General features: G+C 40.9%; 1 protein-coding gene across 1 annotated transcript; it reads left to right on the top strand.

Moving 5' to 3' along the window:
• The first annotated feature begins 5806 nt into the window (after nucleotides 1-5806).
• Nucleotides 5807-19879, top strand: LOC124667740 (kinesin-like protein KIN-7I). The gene is made up of 30 exons (XM_047204994.1): nucleotides 5807-5933; nucleotides 6037-6126; nucleotides 6340-6458; nucleotides 7574-7687; nucleotides 7783-7864; nucleotides 7936-8003; nucleotides 8076-8150; nucleotides 8485-8630; nucleotides 8712-8814; nucleotides 9864-9944; nucleotides 10043-10111; nucleotides 10183-10242; nucleotides 10355-10516; nucleotides 10733-10789; nucleotides 11158-11370; nucleotides 11488-11649; nucleotides 11732-11836; nucleotides 13055-13144; nucleotides 13310-13459; nucleotides 13932-14045; nucleotides 14289-14492; nucleotides 14594-14761; nucleotides 15333-15539; nucleotides 15651-15740; nucleotides 15818-15955; nucleotides 16636-16733; nucleotides 17187-17256; nucleotides 17541-17660; nucleotides 17743-17814; nucleotides 19449-19879. The coding sequence occupies exons 1-30, from the start codon at nucleotides 5807-5809 to the stop codon at nucleotides 19713-19715; spliced, it is 3621 nt and encodes a 1206-aa protein (XP_047060950.1). The 3' UTR covers nucleotides 19716-19879.
• Nucleotides 19880-21516: the final 1637 nt, after the last annotated feature.

Raw genomic sequence — 21516 nt, 5'->3', positions numbered from 1 at the left:
AGAAATCCGGCTCATCAATGAAGAAATTCCCCAACTCGATTTTGCCGATTCCATTTATGATAATTTAGCCGATTGTCTCCCCTCCCGATTCTCGCCGATTGCCACACTAGACCATGCCCAACAAGCCGATGGCATCGCACCGGCCTCCCACACTAGATTTCGAGATAGATCCATCTAGACCCAAACTCCTTGCCACACAAGTCCAAGCCTTATTCGCGCGAATCCACGGATCTCATTCAAGATGACATGTTGGACCTAGCGGCAAAACTCCCGAGATAATGTCGAGTCTCCTCTTCCTTATTCTCTCCGAATTCGCTCGTCCAGCTCCGACGGCTTCCCTCTACAATAAACACCGTCTTTTGAACGAGCCGACACGAAGAGCGGGCCCATTTTGACAGAGTTGGTTAGACCTCGAGGGCGAGCCGCCCCCGAGCCTTAGCCACGGCGAGGGTAAAGGATGGATCATCACCATTGAGATTTCGGGCGGGCCCAACCCTGTCCAAAAGAGTTATCCCGTAGGGCCGCCAGCTCGATCACCTCCCTTCCGTTGAGGGTCCATACAGCCGATCCGAGCAAGCTATGATAATTTTGCAACATAGGCACCGTTCTTCAGGTAACTTGCGGTGCAGAGTTCGGCCGATCCCAACGAGATCGGCTCCCCGGAGCAGAGACCTTCAAAGTGAGCTGCCCCCCGGGCCTTCAAGGTGAGAATAGCAACGAGCTGATTACGTCAATCATCCTTGGTTTCTAACTCACAACGCCGTATCAACCGATTTAGAACACATCGGCTCTTTTAGAATGGGGGAATTCCGGGACGAGCCGCCCTCCCCGAGCTTCTTTAGTCCAAACCTTGCGCCTTGCCGATCGGATCAGCTCATCATCTTCGGCAGGCTGAAGCAACTTCCGGTGAGAACGTTTTCGTGTTTCGACGCTCTCCGGACTCTTGGAGGGAACTACCCCTCTCGCTCTTAAGTCGATGCACTGCTTGCATCGGCTATGCCTGAAATTTTTCGAACCCCTTTTTTTTTTTTTTTTTTTTCCGGCCGACTTGTATATCGGCCCCCCATGTTCCAATACCCATCAACAGAAGATGAAATGGTTCTGTTGCACACCCTCGTATTTTATATACCTAGGTGCCCCCCCGAGCCGATTCTGTCAAGAGAATTGATGGTATCGGCTCTGTTGGATAACATGTTGAATCCAGGCAGAATGGTGGGTGAGGATATTCCCGGCCGATCATCGGAATCGGCCTCCACGTTGTTTGCTCGGTGAAGGTCTTGTAATGTTCCTTCACGGATCCTTGGGGCCGATCACAAGGATCAGCCTCACCGACTTGCACATTGCTTGGCTTATACTACATGGTCGGGCCGGTGGATAAAACTAGCTTAACCCTTCCCTTCGTCACATCGATGCGCTCGCGGTCGTCCAATTTGATGCCCGAAAGGGGTTCTTGGCCCGCTGCTTCCCATGCGTTCATGCCGCCCGTTGAAACTTCGGCCGAGTCGTCGGCTTGGACGACCTCTACTTCATCCCCATCCCACTGTATTAGGCATTGGTGCATCGTGGAGGGAATGCGGCGAGTTGGCGTGGATCCAATCTCTTCCTAGCAAAACAGCATAACCGCTCGTGCTATCAACGATAAAGAACGCCGTGGGGATGGTTTTTCTTCCTACGGTCGGATCCACATTCGAACTCCTTGTGCTTCGGATGCTTGGCCGTTGAAGTCGCTCAACGTTACGTTGGTCTTGATTAGATCCGAACTCGAGCGTCCCGGCCGACGTAGCATAGAATACGGCATGATGTTAACCGCCGCTCCGGTGTCCACCAGAGCATCCTGTTTACGAGCCTCCCATCAATATACCCTCGTAAGTACAGGGCCTTCGGATGCTCGTAGCTCCTGTCTCGTGGCTTCTCAAAGATAACCGGCCGTGGGCCGCAATCAAGTTGTGCCACGGAGGTCTCGTCTAAACTCGGGGCATTGAACTCCGAAGGAGGATAAACACCATATTTGTGCCAGCCGATGTTTCATCATCGGCTTTTCTCTGTTCGGGGCGCCACTCGTTTCTTCGTGGCTGACCTTCCTCGTCCAAGGTTCGCAGAATTTTGGCGGCCAGATCGGGCCGTGCCCTCCTTAGCGTGCGCAGATATAATCTTTCAGTTTCTTTCAACCCTTGCGGACGCTGGACTCTTTGCTTCGGGAATGGCTGAGCCCATCGAGGTACCATCCGGATCGACGATATTTGTATTCTTCACTCGTCGTCCTCTAGCTCCTCGAGATCTTCCATCTGAGGGGACTCGGCACGCTTGTCCCGATGCGGGAAAGGCCCTAGCCGGCTGAACGCAGACACGTTAGCGGCACCCTTCTTTCTTTGTTTGCATTCTGGGCAGTCCTCGATTGTTGGCAATCGGCTCATCCCTGAGTCCCAGCAATGTTTGAAAAACGGGCAGTCCCAGTGCTTATCCATGTCACTCCGTCCCCTTGGCCTCCCTTCGGCGCGACGGCCGTACCTTTTGTTGCTTCTACCATGTTGGCGGTACCTTCCGACCTCGGCATCAGACCGGACATTCCTCTCATCGTCGGCGTCGTAGCGCCGACGTCGGTCTTGGTGTTGCTCGTATTTGCCGAGAGGGTGCTTGGAGTGTGGGCGTTGATACCGCATGCTTTTTATTCCCTTCCTTGCCGAGTACCGCATGTCCTCACCTCGGGGTTGGCCGCGCGGATCGGCCCCCTCTTCATCCTTCCTTGCCACGGGAGTGGCTGCTTTCTGTTTCCCTTTGTCATGGCGGCTTGCGGATCCCCGCCACATTGACACCAAAGGAACACTTTGGCCGATCTATGAGGTGGCTGAGATCCACCGTGTCGACGCCGGGCCCCGGGCGTGGGTTCCTACCAAGCCCGATACCGTGCGGCCGGGTCTTCTCAGTGGAGCCGATGAGTTCGGCTCCAAGGGTTGCCTTGATCCCACCGGGCGTGCCAGAATGTGTTGACTGCCAAAACCCACCGGCGGGCAGCGGCCTTGTCAACACTGTAGAGCCGGGGGGAGCCTAGAGCTGCGGCTGGCTGAGACCCCTCCGAGCGACGGCCCGCAATGCTCTTCTGGTCACACGCGGCGTTGCGAAGTGCAAGGGCGTGCCACCCGACCTATACCGGTCGGGAAGGTGATGAGATTGCCTCGCTTAGTTTCCTGCAGGGCATACATGTAAACGTTAAATACGAGCCTCGATCGGCTCTCAGGTTATCTCGTGAATCGGCTCAAAGAGCCGATCCACCCATGATCCGTACGGGTGTACGAATACTTGGTGGTCCTGCTTGATCAAGATGAAGCTAATGAGATCTACGACGATTTAGGGTTTTCACCACATAATCGGATCATCCTACTCCGAGTTGGGCCGGATGGCCACGCACGGTGCTCGTAAGCCGATCCTAAACAAGGCCAAAAAACCAACATGAAGTTGATCCTAGGAACATCCCGTTTAGGACTTGCGAACGCCACCCTACGTGCCACAGGATCCTCCCCCTTTGTAAGGCCAAACTATTGCAGATATTAAACTAATCCTTGTAGAACAAGGAGCAATCGTAACGGATCGGATCTACTAAATAATGATCAAGCGGGTGCCGCCCCCACACCTGAGATAGGCGTGAGGACGGCTAGATATGCAAGGGTTGCACTACGTAAGCATGCTTAAACGAAGAACAATGCTAACCCTAACACATCTAATGATAACTACGTTGCTCGCCATCAAAAGCGCTTCGATACGAGCAACGCATGAACAACGTGGGGCTTGTGCTGCCTAGATCGCAAGATGCGATCTAGGCGACATGTCGCTTACCCGATAGAAACCCTCGAGACGAAGGAGTTGGCGATGCGCCGAGATTGGTTTGTTTTTGGGGTTGAACGTGAGTTGTTGTTTATTCCATAAACCCTAGGTACATATTTATAGTCCAGGGGACTTTCTAATGTGGGCGTGCACTAAACCGTGCACGACTAAGATTCTATCTCTTATAATAAACTACTAAGTAAAGATACACGGGCAATTCAGCCCAAAACCCTTCGTGCCAGGCCGCTTCATACTTCTTCCATATGTAATCTCCCAAGCCCATCTCGATCGCGGCCCACCTCCTGATTTAGCCAAAATCTGGTGATAACAGTTCCATATCTCAGTGCCATTGGACCACCAACACAATTGGTTGGAAATCAATAATATCTTTCGATATCTCCAAGGCACCACACATTACTTGACATATTCTTGTAACTTCATCAGAATACACTGATGTTGGCTACTTGAATGATTCCCACAATGTGTACCTACATGGTAGAAGTGTCACTCCACTGATGTCTTCAAAACAGACTCCGGTGACTATACCTACCAATCATTCTAAAATACAAGGCCCCGTACACACGTGTAGCTTTATGGAATGATAAACCACATACATCAGCCATGTGGTATTGGTTCTCTTGAACCATCAATCATTATTTACACAGATAATATCGCTTGTGTTGCATGGATGCAAACATGATACATCATGAGCAATATCATAAAGCATATTGCCCCTAGTTTGTTTTATCTTCATGAACTCCGTAAGAGCTGGGGAATAAACATCTTGCAAGTCAAATCATGCGATAATTTCGTTGGTTTGCTCATGAAGTCTCTACCAACTTCACCATTCCATAAGTATTTTATGGAATTGGTATGTGACGTCTTCCAAATTTGCAAGAATCAGGGGAGTACCTTCCTAAATCAATCATGTTCAAAGCATCATATTATACTCTTTTTCCATTTATGAGTTTACTATACAGGTTCTCATCAAGGTTTTTAATGAGGTAATATCAACACAAGATAATATGTCATATTTTTTGTTTTCCCCACCGGGGTTTTTAGGAAAGTATATACGGCATATATTGTTCTCTAAACTCTATGGGTTTTCCCCTTTTACAAGGTCCTTCTCATATCGAGTTAATAAAGAGACAATACAAATTATATGCTGTATTATTTTCTCCTTATTTTCCCACTGGGTTTCGAAGGAGTTTAACAGCATATCCAACCATTATATGTTGTACCATTTTCTTCTTATTTTTCCTACTAGGTTTTTAAGGAGTTTTAGCAACATATCATACACACTACTCTCCTCATATTTTTTCTACAGGATTTTTAGAGGAAATGATTCCAAAGATGATCAAGCACAAGGACAAGGAAGAATTAGGGGGAGTGTTAGAATTTAATTAAAGGGATAATCCCCCTATGTAATTCTCTATGTTGGTTGGTTGGTCAACAGACACAACTCTTTCTCACACCTCTTCGAACTAACGTGATCATATTCGCGTCCCTTCCCCTTATATGTAAACTGTGAATCATCAATAGAACAGTTCAATCATTTGCTTCTCTCTTGATTACTTCTAAGAGAGATCTTCATTGCCTCAGCCCCGCATGTAGGGGATGCAACGGTGGTGCTGAACTTTCTTTTTGAGTGATGAAATGCTACTGTTTTTTGTTTTGTTTTTGTTTTTTTGACTCAGGGAGCAGAGAGAAAGCAGAGAGAAGATGGCCTTGTTCCCCATTCACGCCAATCCTGGGCTTCAACTCTGGAGTAGACCGTAGACGCCACCATATCCCGGCCGACGGACAAGTGAGCCCAGGCCCAGCACCTCTTTCCGAGCGAGCGGGAGCGTCCAAAATTGGCCGCAGACACCCACGAAATCCGACTCCCCACTCCGGCACTCCCCACTTTACTTCCCAGAGCCCCCAAACCCCACCGCCACCGCGCACCGGGCCGGCGGCGAGCCCTCCCGACCCGCGGCCGCCGGCGATGGACCGGATCCACGTCACCGTGCGCGCGAGGCCGCTCTCGGCGGAGGATGCGCAGAGCAGCCCGTGGCGGATCTCCGGCAACGCCGTCGCGCTCACCACCCAGCCCTCCACCCGCTTCGACTTCGGTGAGGAATCCGCCCCCCCCCCCCCCACACACCCTCGCCTCCCGCCGCTTGACCTGAGGCCGCGGCCTTACTGAGAGGTTCGCCCTCTATTTCGTTCTCGCAGACGAGATTTTCAGCGAGGAGTGCCGCACCGCGGACGTCTACGGGGCCCGCACCAAGCACATCGTCGACTCTGCCGTGCAAGGCTTCAACGGTAAACATTTCGTTCGCACAACTTCCGAATTCTGGTTAATAATAGAAGCTCTAGTTCCATAATACTTCCACAATATTCTTGCCTTTGCCTTTTTAAATTTATTGTTCGTTTATTAGATAGATCGCGCGAGCTGTTTCAAAAATAGTTTTTCTCAACCATTCATGCAGCATATGTGCATTGATAAAATGTTTGTTCCCTTTCCATGTATGGCAGGCACTGTCTTCGCCTATGGGCAAACTAACAGTGGAAAGACCTATACAATGAGAGGATCTGCTAATGAACCTGGAATTATACCGCTTGCGGTTCACGATTTATTTCGAAGTATACAAGAGGTGATTCCTATGTTCCATTACTCAGCAGACAATCTTTGTTCTGCTTAGTGTGAATTGTGCATTGCTTACAGCAAACAGACACTTAGTACATTGAGCTATTAGAGTATCATCTATAAGTCTGCAATTGTCAGTTTGTCACTAACGCAATTTGCACAATTGTGCGGAAAACGATGTAATCATCTTTAGGTTATTGAACCCACACAGAAATATTTGTGGTGCTATCTGTAGGGAATACCATATTTTGACAGGCGCAAAATTTATGTTCAGATTGCTAGCCAGTCGGTGGTTTGAGCACAGTGCATCTAGAAATTAACGCGGATGGTGCTTAGGTGAAGTTACATAATAATATTATCAATTGCGATAAACTCAATGAACCATGACTAATATCTAACAATATCTTGAGACCTGTGAATTTAGGAAGTCCATGTCTCGCACCAAGTTTGCAGTATGAAATTCTTTTCGGAAGGCGATCAAAAGGGAACATACATGTAGAGAGAAACACGTTGGATGAGAACTCCATGGTGCATGCTATTCCTTTTCTTTTTTTTGCATGCGGAATATTTTATCTATTTGAGTCCTTTTTATATTAGAGTTGAGGTTGCATGAGATCAATTATTAGTTGTGATCTGCTTAGGAACAATCATGATGATCTGCTAGCTGTGTCTGTCTAGGTACGATCGTGAAGAATTAACGACTGTGGTTTACTTATATGTAGAAAGAGGATCCACCAGATTAATGGGCTATTTTTTTTTCTTTTTTGAGGATTTTTTTAGCATGCCTTTTTCCCTGCCATATTGTGCTTTAAATAATCTATAGATCAGAGCCAAGCGAGTTATGTATGGATCTGGACGGTTGACAGCTATGACATGTTATGTTATTGATGGGTTTCTTATGATGATACAATTTTATAGTGTAAAGAAATTCAGATGTAACTGTTCTTAAAGGCTAATGAGGATTGCTTCATATTTTTGCAAAGGCTGTTTAAAATACTCTTGACCACCGTATTTAATAAGAAATCCCCTCCGTACATTATACACTATTTATTGGGCTTTGCTTATAGTTTTCATTGTCTATTTTTTGCGCAATTTGTCTGACTTAATTTTTATAATTCTTAGCATATGGACAGAGAATTTCTTGTTCGCATGTCTTATATGGAGATTTATAATGAAGAGATAAATGACCTTCTTGTCCCAGAACACCGAAAATTGCAGATTCATGAGAACTACGAGGTAAATATTTTATTATTCGTATCAAATAACTAACACTACTTTAAAATAGCTTCTACTTTCTTTTTCATATTTTCTATTGATATTTTTATTTGTAGAGAGGCATATATGTTGCTGGTTTAAGAGAGGAAATTGTAACCTATCCTGAACAAGTCTTGGATTTTGTATCGTTCGGAGAATGTAAGTTTACTTACTATTAATCTCATTAATTTATCAGTAACCACCTTTTATTATTAATAGCAAAATTGCAGCCCACCGTCATATTGGGGAGACAAACATGAACGTCTATAGCAGCCGTTCTCATACCATATTTCGCATGGTATGTCTACACTTCATTGTACTGTCCTATAAGCAATAGCAAAATTTATAGCTTATGCCACAAGTTATTCAGGTTATTGAGAGTCGGGAAAAAGCTGATGAAACTGAGGCAGGAGATTCTTGTGATGCTGTTCGAGTATCTGTCCTGGTAAACACAATTCTCAGTCCTAATTACTATTCAAGTTAGTCTGATTCTTGTTTTAGCTTCATACACATACCACATTACCAAATATTGGTTCAACTTTTGCATACTTCTTTTATTACTGTATACACATAACACTTGTCTGCAACACACCTAGAATCAACAGGTACATTTGATTTCTGGCTAAAACATGTCTATCTAATTGAAATGTTGCCTACCACAAACCAACATTAACTTGCTAAATCATCATCTATCTTGGACTGAGGGTTTACTTTATTCGGTTATTGGCCTTGAGCTTTGCCTTGTTGATTTGCAATTAATATGTTTTTCCACATTTTAGAATCTGGTAGACTTAGCTGGTTCAGAACGTGCTGCAAAGACTGGTGCAGAGGGTGTGAGACTCAAGGAGGGTTCCCACATTAACAAAAGTCTAATGACTCTTGGTACGGTAATCAAGAAATTAAGTGAAGGTGTAAAGGGTCAGGGGTAAGTTAGGAACTTAACTAGTGACTCAAGCTGATTGTTTTTACCATTTTGGGTTCATTTAGTAATGGATTTCATAATCAGGGGGCATGTTCCTTACCGAGATAGTAAGTTGACAAGGATACTGCAACCGGCTCTAGGTGGAAATGCTAACACAGCCATCATTTGTAATATAACACTTGCGCAGGTATGCTATATTTAAACATCCTTATCTGATACTGCCTGTTTTCTCTTATTCACTCAGTACATATTTGGACAGTGAACTACAAAATATCCCTTGTGCATTAGGATTGTATTTTGAATTTGTTAATTTGCTTGGTGGTTAATCGTATGATGGTGGAAACAACGTAATGATCATCATGACATCCTCCTTGGTCATGAAAATGGACTCCCTTGCAATTTTAGGTATTGCATCGTGGGAAATTCACTAGTCACAGCTACTACCTCCGATTATGTTTAATCTACTTGGAGTGCAGCGATCGAAGTACTACAGCGGGCAGCGTCCGACGTCAATTAAACACGATCAGAGGGAGCATTACCTTGTCATGTACTCATGTGTCTTGCTTGGTGAAGATAAAATTTACAATAATACCATTAATAATTACAATAAGATTTGTGGGGGATTCACAACTGTAAGTGTAAAACATCATATATTAACATAATGGTAGCTTTGGGATTAGGTTGCAGCTTGTAGGCTAGTCTGTGTTAACCCTTTTACACAAGGGAAAATTGATTTTCACAACGCTTATATTGAAGAAAATTCACACATACAATTACCATTGTTGAGGGATAGTCTTTAAGGACATTGGTACAAGTTAGAAATGGACAACTATGTTACTTATTACCTCCGTTACAAAATATAAGACTTTTTAGAAAGCTAAGTTAGCTTTCTAAAAAGACCTATATTTTGGAACGGAGGTAGTATGTGTGTATTGTGTTGGTGGTGGTGCAGTGGATAGAACTCTGTCGGTTTTAGTAGATGAAATATGTTACTAGATCTTTTTACTAGCCATTTTTTACTTAATGATTATCTACATACTTTGTATTGCTCAAATGATTTGCTCCTAAAGTGATGTGAATATTCTAGAACTATGCTTAGAAAATACTATAGTAGAAGTTGGATATTTGAAAAGCTTAAAATGAAGCGGTGCAATTAGTTATTCTTGACATTTTTTTTCTTATTTGCTTCATTTGTTGTCATATGTTCTTACGAAATCTTTCTGATTGTTATTATAGATCCATGCAGATGAGACTAAAAGCAGCTTACAATTTGCCAGTAGGGCATTACGTGTTACAAATTGTGCAGAAGTGAATGAGGTAGTGCCATTTTTGTAAATCAATCAAGCTACCTTTTCTGCTTAAGGGGTTAACATGATATATCTTTACTCTATACGTATCTATTTATGCAAGTACAGATTTTGACGGATGCTGCTCTTTTAAAACGCCAAAGAAAAGAAATAGAGGAACTTAGAGCAAAGCTTAAGGTATGCATTCATGAAATTATGCGAAGTCAATGGATATTGAACCTGAAAAAGTGTATACCTGTGGCCCACAGAACTCTCAAAGTGAGCACTGGGATGAAGACGTTTTGAATTTGAGGAACACACTGCTACAGGTCCCCTTCTATTTGATAAGCACATCTTATCTGTATTATTGGTTATAGGCTATAATCTGTATTATTGGTTATAGGCTATAAGTGCGTAAAATAATCTGGTTACCGTTTTCAGAGCGAACTAGAAAAGGAGAGAATTGCTTTAGAGTTGGAGGAGGAAAGGAAAGCTAAAGAGCATCGCGAGAAGAGGTTGTTGCAGCAAGCAAAAAAAATTGAAAATCTTAGTTCGTTGGTCTTAAATTCAGACAGAGATGACAGGGTTGTTGTTTCTAGTAAGGTTAGCACACATTTCCTTTATCTAATCTGTACTAGTAATAAATTGCGTATGGATCTCATGGTTTGCTCAGTGACGCTTTCTATCAATTTTGGCCCATCGACTAACATTCATTTCTGCTGACAACTTGTTGCACAATACTTGGTAGCCACAACAAGTTGTCTCCTCCTGACAGAGGAACAATTTTTTTTGATTATTTTATATTTGTCTCTTGGACAGAACAAAAGAAGACAAACATGGTGTGCTCGACCCCTGTCTAGGCAGTTAGATGTTGAGGTATATATTTTAACATGTTGAATTCAGCATTCTGAAAATCTAAAGGTACATTATTCTTTTTGGGTTGCCATACCAATAGCATCATGTGCTTATTGTTCTATATCATCTACGAAATATAAAAAAAACCCACCCCAAATATTCAACTTGATGCGCTTCTTTTGGGTTTTGCCTTTACTGGTCTTCTTTTTGTTAGGTCATGGATAGATTACAGATGTGATATTCCATTTTATTTGGTCCTATATATGGATACATGACATACCGTTTAAAATGTTATATATTTCTTTTTATGTTGAGAACTACATGACTTCGTCAAAATAATTAAGACAACATATATTGTATATCTTTTGAGCATCTCTACAAATACCCAGGTTCCAGAACTCGAACAAGGCTCTGCAAGAAGCTGCGGCGAGCGTGACATGGGGATGCCCCCATCCTTTGAAGAGCTAATGCAAGAAAGCCCCGCCAGCTACAGCGAGCCTGCTCATGGTTGTTCATCAAGTGATTTATGGAATGAAGATATTTCTCTACCTGATTCACATGCTTTGTTCAATGTTACAAGCAGAAGAAAGCCAAGCATAAAGGTGATTGATTCTCACATTTTTATTAATGCAACATTTTATCATTGAAGCTTGATTAAGAAAGCATCTCCACATTATTGCACATATTTTCTGAATTTTTGAAATACATCGTCTTGACAGAAGAAATTAGTTCAAGAGCAACTTAGATCGTTAGTACCTGAATCACCCCAAGACCCTAATGAGTGGAAAGATGCCATGCTATGCCAGGAAATCACCAACCCTAATGGCTTATCTGCTCGGGAGTCGGAGGCCATTCTTGTCATTAAACAACTTCAAGACCAGGTGCTAGTCTTTTTTCTATATTTGTCGTATTCTGAAATGTATTTCCAATAAGAATTTCCTGCAAATCCCAATTTGCATGTAGGTCAACTTGCTGGAGTCAGAGAAGAGTTTGATTCAAAATAACTTGGATGATGTTCTCGAGTTGGCAACTCAGCAGAAGGCTTCTTTCAGTGAGAAGTATGAAGAGGTAAATCATCTTATATTATTATTATAGTTGAGATTTAAACATATCTAATACTCCATCCGATCCGTATTAACCGTCGCTACTATGGAAAGATCTAGATACATTTTAGTTCTAGATACATTCAAATTAGAGACAAGTGAATCGGAGGGAGTATGTTATTTCCCTTTGGTGCACTATACCTTTGTTGTCTTGTCAGACTTGTTCTGTTTATCAGTATCTTTACCTATTAAATCCTGAGTTAATACACAATTTGGTATACTTTGCCTGTGGCTCAGTTTGCTCCCTTAATAACGAAATTTGCCAAATAGACCCCTATACACAAATGTGTTCAATGTTAGTCCTTTTCCACCACCAGCCGTCAAATGTTGACATGTTGACTCAGATTGGAGCCAACTTTTGGACTCATCGCAGCAGATATGACGAGAATAGCTTCATCTATTTAGCAAAGGTTGTAATGTGCGTGTTAGGAAATACGCAACCTATATTTCCATGAGGCCATAGGCCGATATATATACATGTATAGGTGTGGGAATATGCACGAAACCTCTTATTCAGCAGGGAAAATACACGGGTAATACATGGAAATTATATACAACTCTAACAGTGCGATGCTGCAACAGGACTTTAGACTTTAAAGCCTATGCTGTCGTGTGTGGACTATTCAGATTTCGTCAAAGTTGACTGTTATAAGCCTTTTACAACAAAACCAAGTGCCGTTGCTTGTCACTGGGGTTGCCATTGGGGGTGTATCATTGGGGGCGTAAAGCGGCGATGATCAGGGTGCAGGATTGTACACTGTAGAAAGTAAGAGCATTATGCAACCTTATTTTCAGTGTCAATCTCGTGAAGCTGCTATGCATGTCCACAATCATCTGAAACTCCCATGTTTGGATTTAAATTCTAGTGCACAAATACAGAAGAGTAAAGTTGTTTTGCTATCTGTTTAGCTGAAAAACCTCATAGGATCTGTGTGATTTGGATCATGGATGATACCTTTTTCTTAAACATGATCTGTTTTTCAAACAGTAACGCAGTAGCCAGAAAAATGTTTATTACAGAGATTGGTGTCCTTACTTCATTTTGCTTGCCTGCCTTGCATTAGTTCCATCATGTTTCCATGCTGCTTGTATCATACGAGAGCTATTTAGAATGGATTTGAATCTTTTCCCCTGTAATTATCTATTGATTCTTATAATATATGTACTCTTGTCACTGTTGCAGCTTCAGCGGAATGCCCTGGTGGCACAAGAGCAAGCAAAAACTGCTGATGAGAAGCTATCAGCTCTGGCTACCATTGAAAAATCCAAACAAGTACTTTCTTATCCTCATCCACTTGCCATGTTCTTTTTTTTTTCTTATATAGTGCATAAGTTGGATGTTTAATCATTTCTCAAATCTTATTGCACCATTTTGATGCTGTAATCTGATTTATTGACAACATTGTGTACTTGAATGAAACATTTGATTTAACTCCAGGAACTAGCATATTCATTTCTCAGCAAAGTGTCAATGGAGACTCAAGGAATAGCTGTGCAGATGGATCAAATGACCCACTCAGTAGACGGTGCTATTTCTTTCATTGAAGAACTCTTTCAGAATCACTCTGTGATTGCAGAGAACGTAACTGTATGTTTCTTGATCATGATAGTATCTCCATACTCCTTCGACTAATCATTTTATTTGCTTAAACAGGCTGTCTGATTTGAAATTCAGTTGACTGTTAGTGAATATTTTACTGAATTATTGATATCACTTCATTAATATATTCTAAAATGCTTTGGCAATTCAGATGTTGAATGTGATCTTTTTTTTTTTTTGTATATGCTGGTTACACAAATATTTATGTAGATGAATGGCTGTCATCTTCTTTGTGGGTCATGAACAATTGCATTACATGAACTATTGTCATATTTGAAAATTCTATGCAGATGGTCTGGTGAAAATCTGGCGCCTATGTAATCTTGGTATATCAATTATTAATTTTCATATAGATCTATCTATGGAGATGTAGTACCATAATTAGTGTTTCTGGCTGAATATAGTTTTTTTTGTTATAAGTATTCTATTTCTAAATGGTCTGACATTATTCTTTCTGTAGGAATTAAAGGAGCTTGCTTATGGACACATAACACAATCCAGTTATGTGATTAGGGATCATGAGAAAATGTCAAAAAAATTGATGGAGAAAATTGGAAGACTTGAATTGGAGAAGGTAGATATATCAACTTATCTCATAGGCACTTGAATTCTAAGCAGCTCTCATTTTAACATGCTCTGAATTGAGTGCAGAAGCTGTTAAATGAACAGTTCCTAGATCAACAGGATGAGCTTCAGAGGACGAAGTCTAGTCTAGAAAGCTGTGAGAAGTCCATGGATGTATGTGCTTATTTAAGCTATTGCCAAATCAAGTTTATATTAACTTGTTATGTCTGCTCTAATGTTGTTACATACTCAGGATTGTATTCTTCAAAATGATATGGAGAAGGATAGCATTCTCTCAGAGCTTCTAACTCTCCGAAAGGAAGTCTCAACCTTGTCATCATCTTCTTTGATGAAAGAAAAGGAGTCCATCCGAAAGGAACTTGACAGAGCGAAAATAAAGTTACGAGAGACTGAAAACAAGCTGAAGAACTATATTCAAGAAAAAATAAAACTTGAGGTTACTCAGTAATTTAGTTATTTGTTCGGTTTGTACTCAAATTCAGTGGTGTATCTTTATCCAAATTCCTTAACAAGTACCAATCCATATTATTTCTCCAGGGTGAAAAAGCAGAGGCACACAAAGAAATAAAGAAGTTGCAAAACCAGAGGACTCTTCTTGAACGCGATTTACGGAAACATGATTCACTCACTGTTGATAAAAGGCATGAACTGAATGTGAAGCCTGAAGAACTTGCTGGATTTTTTGATCAAGCTGCGCAGATGCAGGTTGCAGTCCTACCAATTTGTGTTACTTGGTTTGTGCAAATACATTATTCTTAAGCACCCTGATACATGTTGGTGGGGTACTGGTATGTTATTGTTACATCGAGAGTATTCATAATCACTACAGCTCCTGGAACAAACACATACTGCCAAGTGCCAACTGCACCTCATATCGTAATGTGGCTCTAGTCTCCAGATTATGAGTTCGAGAAAGCGACAAGTTAGTAGCTGGGTAAACCATCTTGGATATGTCATCCCTTGTTTCAAGCTATCGGCTAGTAAAACCTAGTTTTTTTTGGATTCTAGTAGTTTATTGGTCTCATTCCTTGTAGTTATGTCATAAGTTTTTTTTAAAAGCCCTTTCTCCTTTCTTTAGGTCGATAAGGTTCATCATTCCAATATTGTTGTTGACTTATAGTCAGAAAATGACCGGTAACTTATTTTCTGCTTATGTGTTGCATATGTATGTATTATGAGTTATGACATGATGGATGTTTGGCATGCAGTTTGTCCTTCATTTACTGGAGCTTATGTCTATCTTTGACTGTGCATCTCGTTTCTTCATTTTATTCAGGAGGAGTACCAAAGGCTTGAGATTCATGCTTCTGATATGGAGGCTGAAATTGCTTCTTTGCAAGAAACTTTAATTACTTCTAGTGTAGAAAAGGAGGAAGCTCTATCTAAAGTAGAGCTTATGATGTTGGAACATGAAGACCTGGAAAATAGGTTTACTTCCACCGAATCAAAAATGAATTCCTTGAGCGACGAAATTGCTGTCTTGGTATACTTACAATGGCTTTGCAAGTATTTTTGGCCAGACCCCCCATCTCTCACATCTTTTGTCTAACCACAACTTTTTTTCACCATGAAATTTCTGTTATCTATGATGCAGAACAAAAAGCTAGATGCATCTGAGTCTTCTCGTAGAAAACTGGAGGCTTCTCTCAGTTCTCTGTCAGGAGAAAAGGAAGATTTGGGAATGGTAATTAGCTTCACGGTTTTATCGAAAGCATTGGCATTTTCTGTATTTTGTTTCATTTTTTGTGCTCTGTATTGCAGCAACTTACTGATGTTCTTCTGGAAATGGAGTCTGAAAGATCAATGTGGATATCCAAGGAGAAAGCTTATCTAGAAGCTAAGCAGCAATTGGATATATGCAATGATGAGAATAGCAAATTATCAGAAGATTTGATTAAGGTACTTTGAAGAGAAGATTTTATGTTTCAGTTCCTATTGTACAGGTTATATACCTGCCAGATCTAATTCATTACGAATCCACAAGTGCGACAAACAGCTTGCAGATGCTATGTGGATATCTTCTCCTGATTATTTGTGAATAACTCAATACTTTCTAGTTTTGGAACACATTATGAAAAGTTGAAAACTGCACTATACCATATGATTCAAGTTAGCCAAATTTTGAGAACTGTACATGTATGCCATCTGCAGTTTAGATTATTTGACTGACGAACAGCTGATCAAAGCAGTGGTAGTTAGAAACTTCATAGCTCATAGCATGAAGATGAAGGGGTGACTAATATGCTTTGAAATTTCAGTCTGACAGTGTAAACTAACTTTTCAAGTTACTTTTTGTTTATTCTATACATATTGTACTGTACTTGGTACTTGTAGAAGGATATCACTTCATTTGCTCATTTGTTGTCTGTTTTAGCGTTATTTTGTTAGAAATCCATTGGCCTATGTTGGTTTACAGGAACAAGTACTGGTTACCGCATGATGCCTAATTTTATTTCCCGATATACGTATTGTTTATTTGTTTTGAGTTCTTGTTAGTTCCATGCTATTTTTCATCAACGTTTTCAAAGAATTATCAGTTTCGCAGTTCCCACTGTTGATATATTGCAATGCACTACTAGGCGAGACAAGAACTGGTGCAATGTAGAGAATTGTTGAAAACTTTGGAAGGCAAAATGATTCTTTCTGTGGAGGATGACCTAAATGAGAAAAAATGCGGGTCAGTCTTCTCTTAGAACCACCTTTCAATGCACAACAGTACTGCCTCTATTGTGCATATGTTTTCTATGGACTTGCTATGTAATAGAATGCACATAGTCTATTGCTAATGTTTTTAGGTTCCATACTTCTCGCATGGAGCTAAGAATAGTTACTTTGCGGTATATTTTAAATGCTGCTTGATAATAAACAAAAGGGCAAATCTAAATGGTTATGCCTTACATCAGAACATGAACATCTATGATTTATGTGCTCCAAAATTAGGAGAAGTTCCTTTGAATCTTTGGAGCATTAGTGATGAAAGCAATTATAGAATGCAGGCTAACTCCAGTTATAATAAACATAAAAAGTTTATGGAGTAAATCATTGACAGGTTCCAAGCAATAAGATAAGAGCACTGTGTTGTTTGCATTGGCTGATGTATTGAACTTACTAGCTACATTATCTAATGCAGCAGGGAAAGTTGTAAAGAATCAGAACTTGTGGACAAAGGAAGAAATATTGATAATGCCGCAGATGAAAATGTAAGTCTCTGTCTGTTTTGCTCTTCCTAGTGAAAATTCAGTTTTTGAGATCACCAGGTTTAAAATATAGATTCATATTGTCAGGACGAACTGTACACGGATAAGTAACCATCACCAAAACAGCTATGCTGTTTCACTTTTGAAGATCTTTCCTTTTCCTACTGAGAAACAATTGGCTAGAGTTTCTTGCGATGGCTTAGTTGTCCATGGATTACAATAAGATAGGGAGTAAACTTCAGGAGATATATTTTCCAGCTTTTGTGTTGACTCCAAATTTTGAGCAGGAACTTCACAAGCAACTACTGATTATTTCCGAAGAACGCGATAGCTTACTTTCTAAAATGGAACAGATGAGTTTAGCCATCAGTGAATTAGAAGTTTTAAAGGAGGTTTCTAATAATAAGGCAAGCCAGTATTCTGTAATTTGTTACAAGTTACAAGTCATTTCAATAAACTGAAGTTGCTTCTTACGTGCCTTTTATGCAGCTAATACAGGCCAAAGCTAATATGGATGAGTTGAGCTGTCAGATATCTACCATGGAAGTCAAGATGAAACACGTAAGCATTGCCTAACCCATCACTGTCTGCTGTAGATTAAGGTAGAATATTTCTGCAGATTTTGAAGTGTTAAAGCTTCCCAAAGGATTACCTGGTTACTTACTGTGTAACATTATTGAGCCTTGGAAAGCCTGTGCTGGTACAGAAACATCAACTGTTTTATATATTCGATACCAGCATTTTTAATCTACTCCCTCCGTTACATAATTCTTGTCGTGATTGTAGTTTGAATTCAAATTTGAACTAAAACCACGACAAGAATTATGGAACGAAGGGAGTATATTTTATGTGCTCATTAATTTTTGGATATGGAATATCAGAAGCATTTCTTTAAATGTAGTGCTAGGACTCTCAAAGCAAAAAAAAAAAAAAAACGTATAAAAATGACGAGTTTAAATTCTACTGCATGTTGCATTCCAACTTTCAGGATCATACCTGGGCTCATGGAAGTAGCCTATAGCATTCTGACAATGATGTCTTGCTTGTTTGCACACTGAAAGTGCTATTCGAATAGACCCACGTGTGCACTAAATTTTTTCGAGGAAATGCAAAGAGGTGTTTGCGTTTCATTTCATTGAAAAGATCGGGTTTGGTACACGCCTCCTAGGAGGTACAAATGTTTACAGAACAGGGGAGTACTAATGCACATCCCAGGTTACAGGCAAGAGATCCCTAAGTCCTTTTGCTCTTGCCTTGACCCATGCCATTGCCTCGTCTTGAAGATTTAAAATCGGCACCAACCCTAGAACCTTCATTCCTATTGTTCCTCAAGGTTCCAAACTGGATGGACTGATTTCTAAGTATATTTGTGCCATAATGCTATTGATGGAATGCTGGAAAAGTCGACATGATATGTAGAAAACATTAAAAATGACAGTTAACACAACAGAGATGAAAATGGCTGCAAGATAACTTGAAGCCACAAATGAGTAGTAAACATTTAGGTCTAGGATTTTTGCTGGAACCATCACACATCAAATGGCTTTCTAGATTTCTGCAGGAAAGCTGGTAATGCAATCTCTGCACTGAAAGGTTAGCTTCCAAGCTTCTTGTATAGCCTGAATAACTGATGTTCCCATTCTTAGGAAGGAATACCGAGACACCTACTTTAACTGGTGCTGCTGTCCTCATAAGATAACTAGTTCTGACTAGTGCCTTTAACTTCTTTACCAGTTACTCAAAAGATGGCTCTGCATCAAGTGAAAAACGTTTTGCCTCTTTAATCACTTAGTGTACCATATATCACTCCCTGCATCTTTGTTTTTTTTCGAAATGGGTCATCCCAGCCTCTGCATCAATTGATGCATACGGCTTTTTATTACCATAAAGTATGAGATTATTACAACATTCTGATTATTACAATCTCACGGATCACACAATGTTTCAACATGGATAACCCTGCATCTGTGTTAAGTGTCATGCCATTAAAATCCGGAAGCACAATCTCGATTTTTTTTGCAATCTCGGGAAATAAAATCTGGAAGCAACTCAAATAGTTGATTATAATTGCCCTCTTCAAATAGTTTGTCAGTGTACAAACATTTCCTGATCGGAATCTGCTTGATTATGCAGCACGGTGACTGGACAGTGATGTAGACGGCATATATAGTTGCCTAATGTGCTTTCTTTTACAGGACGCTTCGACTTTTAACAAAGAGAAGACGAAGCTTCGTATGCAAATTCGGTGGCTGCAACCAGAGCTCGACGCGAATCGTGGAAGGCTTAAAGAAGCGGTAGAAGAGAGGAGGCTGATGGATAAGAAGTATCAGGAAGCAACCGCCAAACTGAAGAAGGAGCTGAAAGAAACGTGCCAAAAGGTTCTGAAGCTCAGGGAAGAGCTCAAAAAATCTCAAGGCACATCAAACGGAAGCAGCAACGTTTCTTCCACGCAGTTAACGTAGCGAAACTACTGCATTCGTGTGTTTAGGGCAGTGAAACATTGTGTCGATGCTGGTCTGGCTCTTCCAGACCTGTGCCTGAGTATATGCATCTTTAGGGTGTCAGGTGCTACAGAGTCTTGCATATAATCATGGATCGCTGATGCCTCGTGCTGTTAACTTCATTAGTAATTCCACTCTGAAGTTGTAAATATATTTGCTGTAGCCTAATGATTTTCCTTGGACATGGGTGGTTCATTGTCATGAGTCATGGAGGACAACCGCCACAGATCATCAGGCTTGACTCGGTGCTGTAGACCTCCAATTAGCTATCGTCTCGTTATCATGAATGCAAAATTCAAAGTTCGTACGTTTATGGGCCTTGATTTCTCTGGCGGCCTGGATGAGCGAGGACCGCAAGAACCTGGCCCTTGTATGTAGTATGATAGCTGTGCGTTCTGGCAAGCAGCTTAGCAAGTATTGTTACTACGTTGATTGATTGATCTGACCTGAGCATATATAATCAGAAATACTTCATGATATCCGAGACTGAGCCATGCGCATGTCGAACTTTTGCTACGGGTTTTGATGTGTGTCAAACCACACAGATAAGAGAGCATAGCAGTCTCAAGCCTTCTCCGGGCTGGATGATATTGAATTTTGATGGTTCTGTTAAAGTTGCGGATGGCACAGCAGGTGCTCTGAGGCGAGAGCATGCGAAGAAGGTTTAACTTCAGCAACGTAAGCTTCCAATTGAGGTAGAAACGCATTGCTTGTGTTTGATCTCAGCAATTAATGGGGCCGCTCGAGCATTTTATCGAGGAGATTACATTTTAGTTAATGGTGATAGATTTTTATTATAAAAGTAGATTGTTTGTTTGTGAGGACATAATTAGGCATGGTTATCTGGCTTGGCTCAGGACCAGAGGTTTTGTCATGGATTCTCGACCAAGATCTGCTTTTAATTAAGTCCTATTGCTTAATATAAATCATCCTTTACCCGAAAAAAATATATAGAAGAGATGTTCTCAGCCAGGAGAAACTTGACACTCATCGTGGATCGACAAAAGTTACTATTTATCAGGGGTAGGGAAGTATAGTTAGCACGAATCACGAGTGCCGCCCGCCAAGTGAGACAATTTCTCTAAAAACAAAGTGAGCTAATTTAGCCTACTAGTGATAGTATTTTGCTAAAAAAAATTGCTGTTGTACTTCCTCTGTCAGGATTATAAGGCATGAGGGCCAATTTGTGAAAATTAAGAAACTCCATAACTTATCTTATTAATTAGTGCATGCATCAATAGGTTCACATGTATTAGAGAAGAGAGAGTTGCAAGGGGAGGAAGAGGACAGTAAACGAGATAGACCTTGTAATGTCTAACCATTTAAGTGAAATTCAATTCAGCTCCCGGGTTTGTATGCTCCCTCTACCAACAAAACATGCTCTAGAAGCCAAAACATCACTCCCAACATTAAAAAACATATATGCCTTATAATTCTTTAGAGCATATTTAATAGTATAGGCAATGACGGGTCATAAGACATTGCTATATTATCTATAGTTAACTTTTAGAGGATAATTATCTATAGTTAACTTTTAGAGGATAATTATCTATAGTTAACTTTATAGCTAATATTCACAATAGCAAGGTAGAAAGATGCACTATTTTACTAATACATGATCTACTTCTCACTCTCACAAAATACCTTGAAACACGTGATAGAAAACATATATGCCTTAATCACTTAGAGCATATTTAATGGTATAGCCAAGAACAGGCTATAAGACACATATCATCTATAGTCAACTTTATAGCTAATATTT

The sequence above is a fragment of the Lolium rigidum genome, chromosome 6 (assembly GCF_022539505.1).
Source record: "Lolium rigidum isolate FL_2022 chromosome 6, APGP_CSIRO_Lrig_0.1, whole genome shotgun sequence".
Lineage (NCBI taxonomy): Eukaryota > Viridiplantae > Streptophyta > Magnoliopsida > Poales > Poaceae > Lolium > Lolium rigidum.
Note: the sequence above shows the minus strand (reverse complement) of the source record. Positions and strands in the feature narration are given on the sequence as shown.

Excerpts from the sequence above, each read along its gene's own strand:
- LOC124667740 (XM_047204994.1), top strand. The coding sequence starts at position 5,807 with ATGGACCGGATCCACGTCACCGTGCGCGCGAGGCCGCTCTCGGCGGAG. Across the intron at positions 8,815-9,863 it reads GTAATATAACACTTGCGCAG|ATCCATGCAGATGAGACTAA; the intron begins GTATGCTATATT and ends TTGTTATTATAG. Across the intron at positions 11,837-13,054 it reads TCAGTGAGAAGTATGAAGAG|CTTCAGCGGAATGCCCTGGT; the intron begins GTAAATCATCTT and ends TCACTGTTGCAG.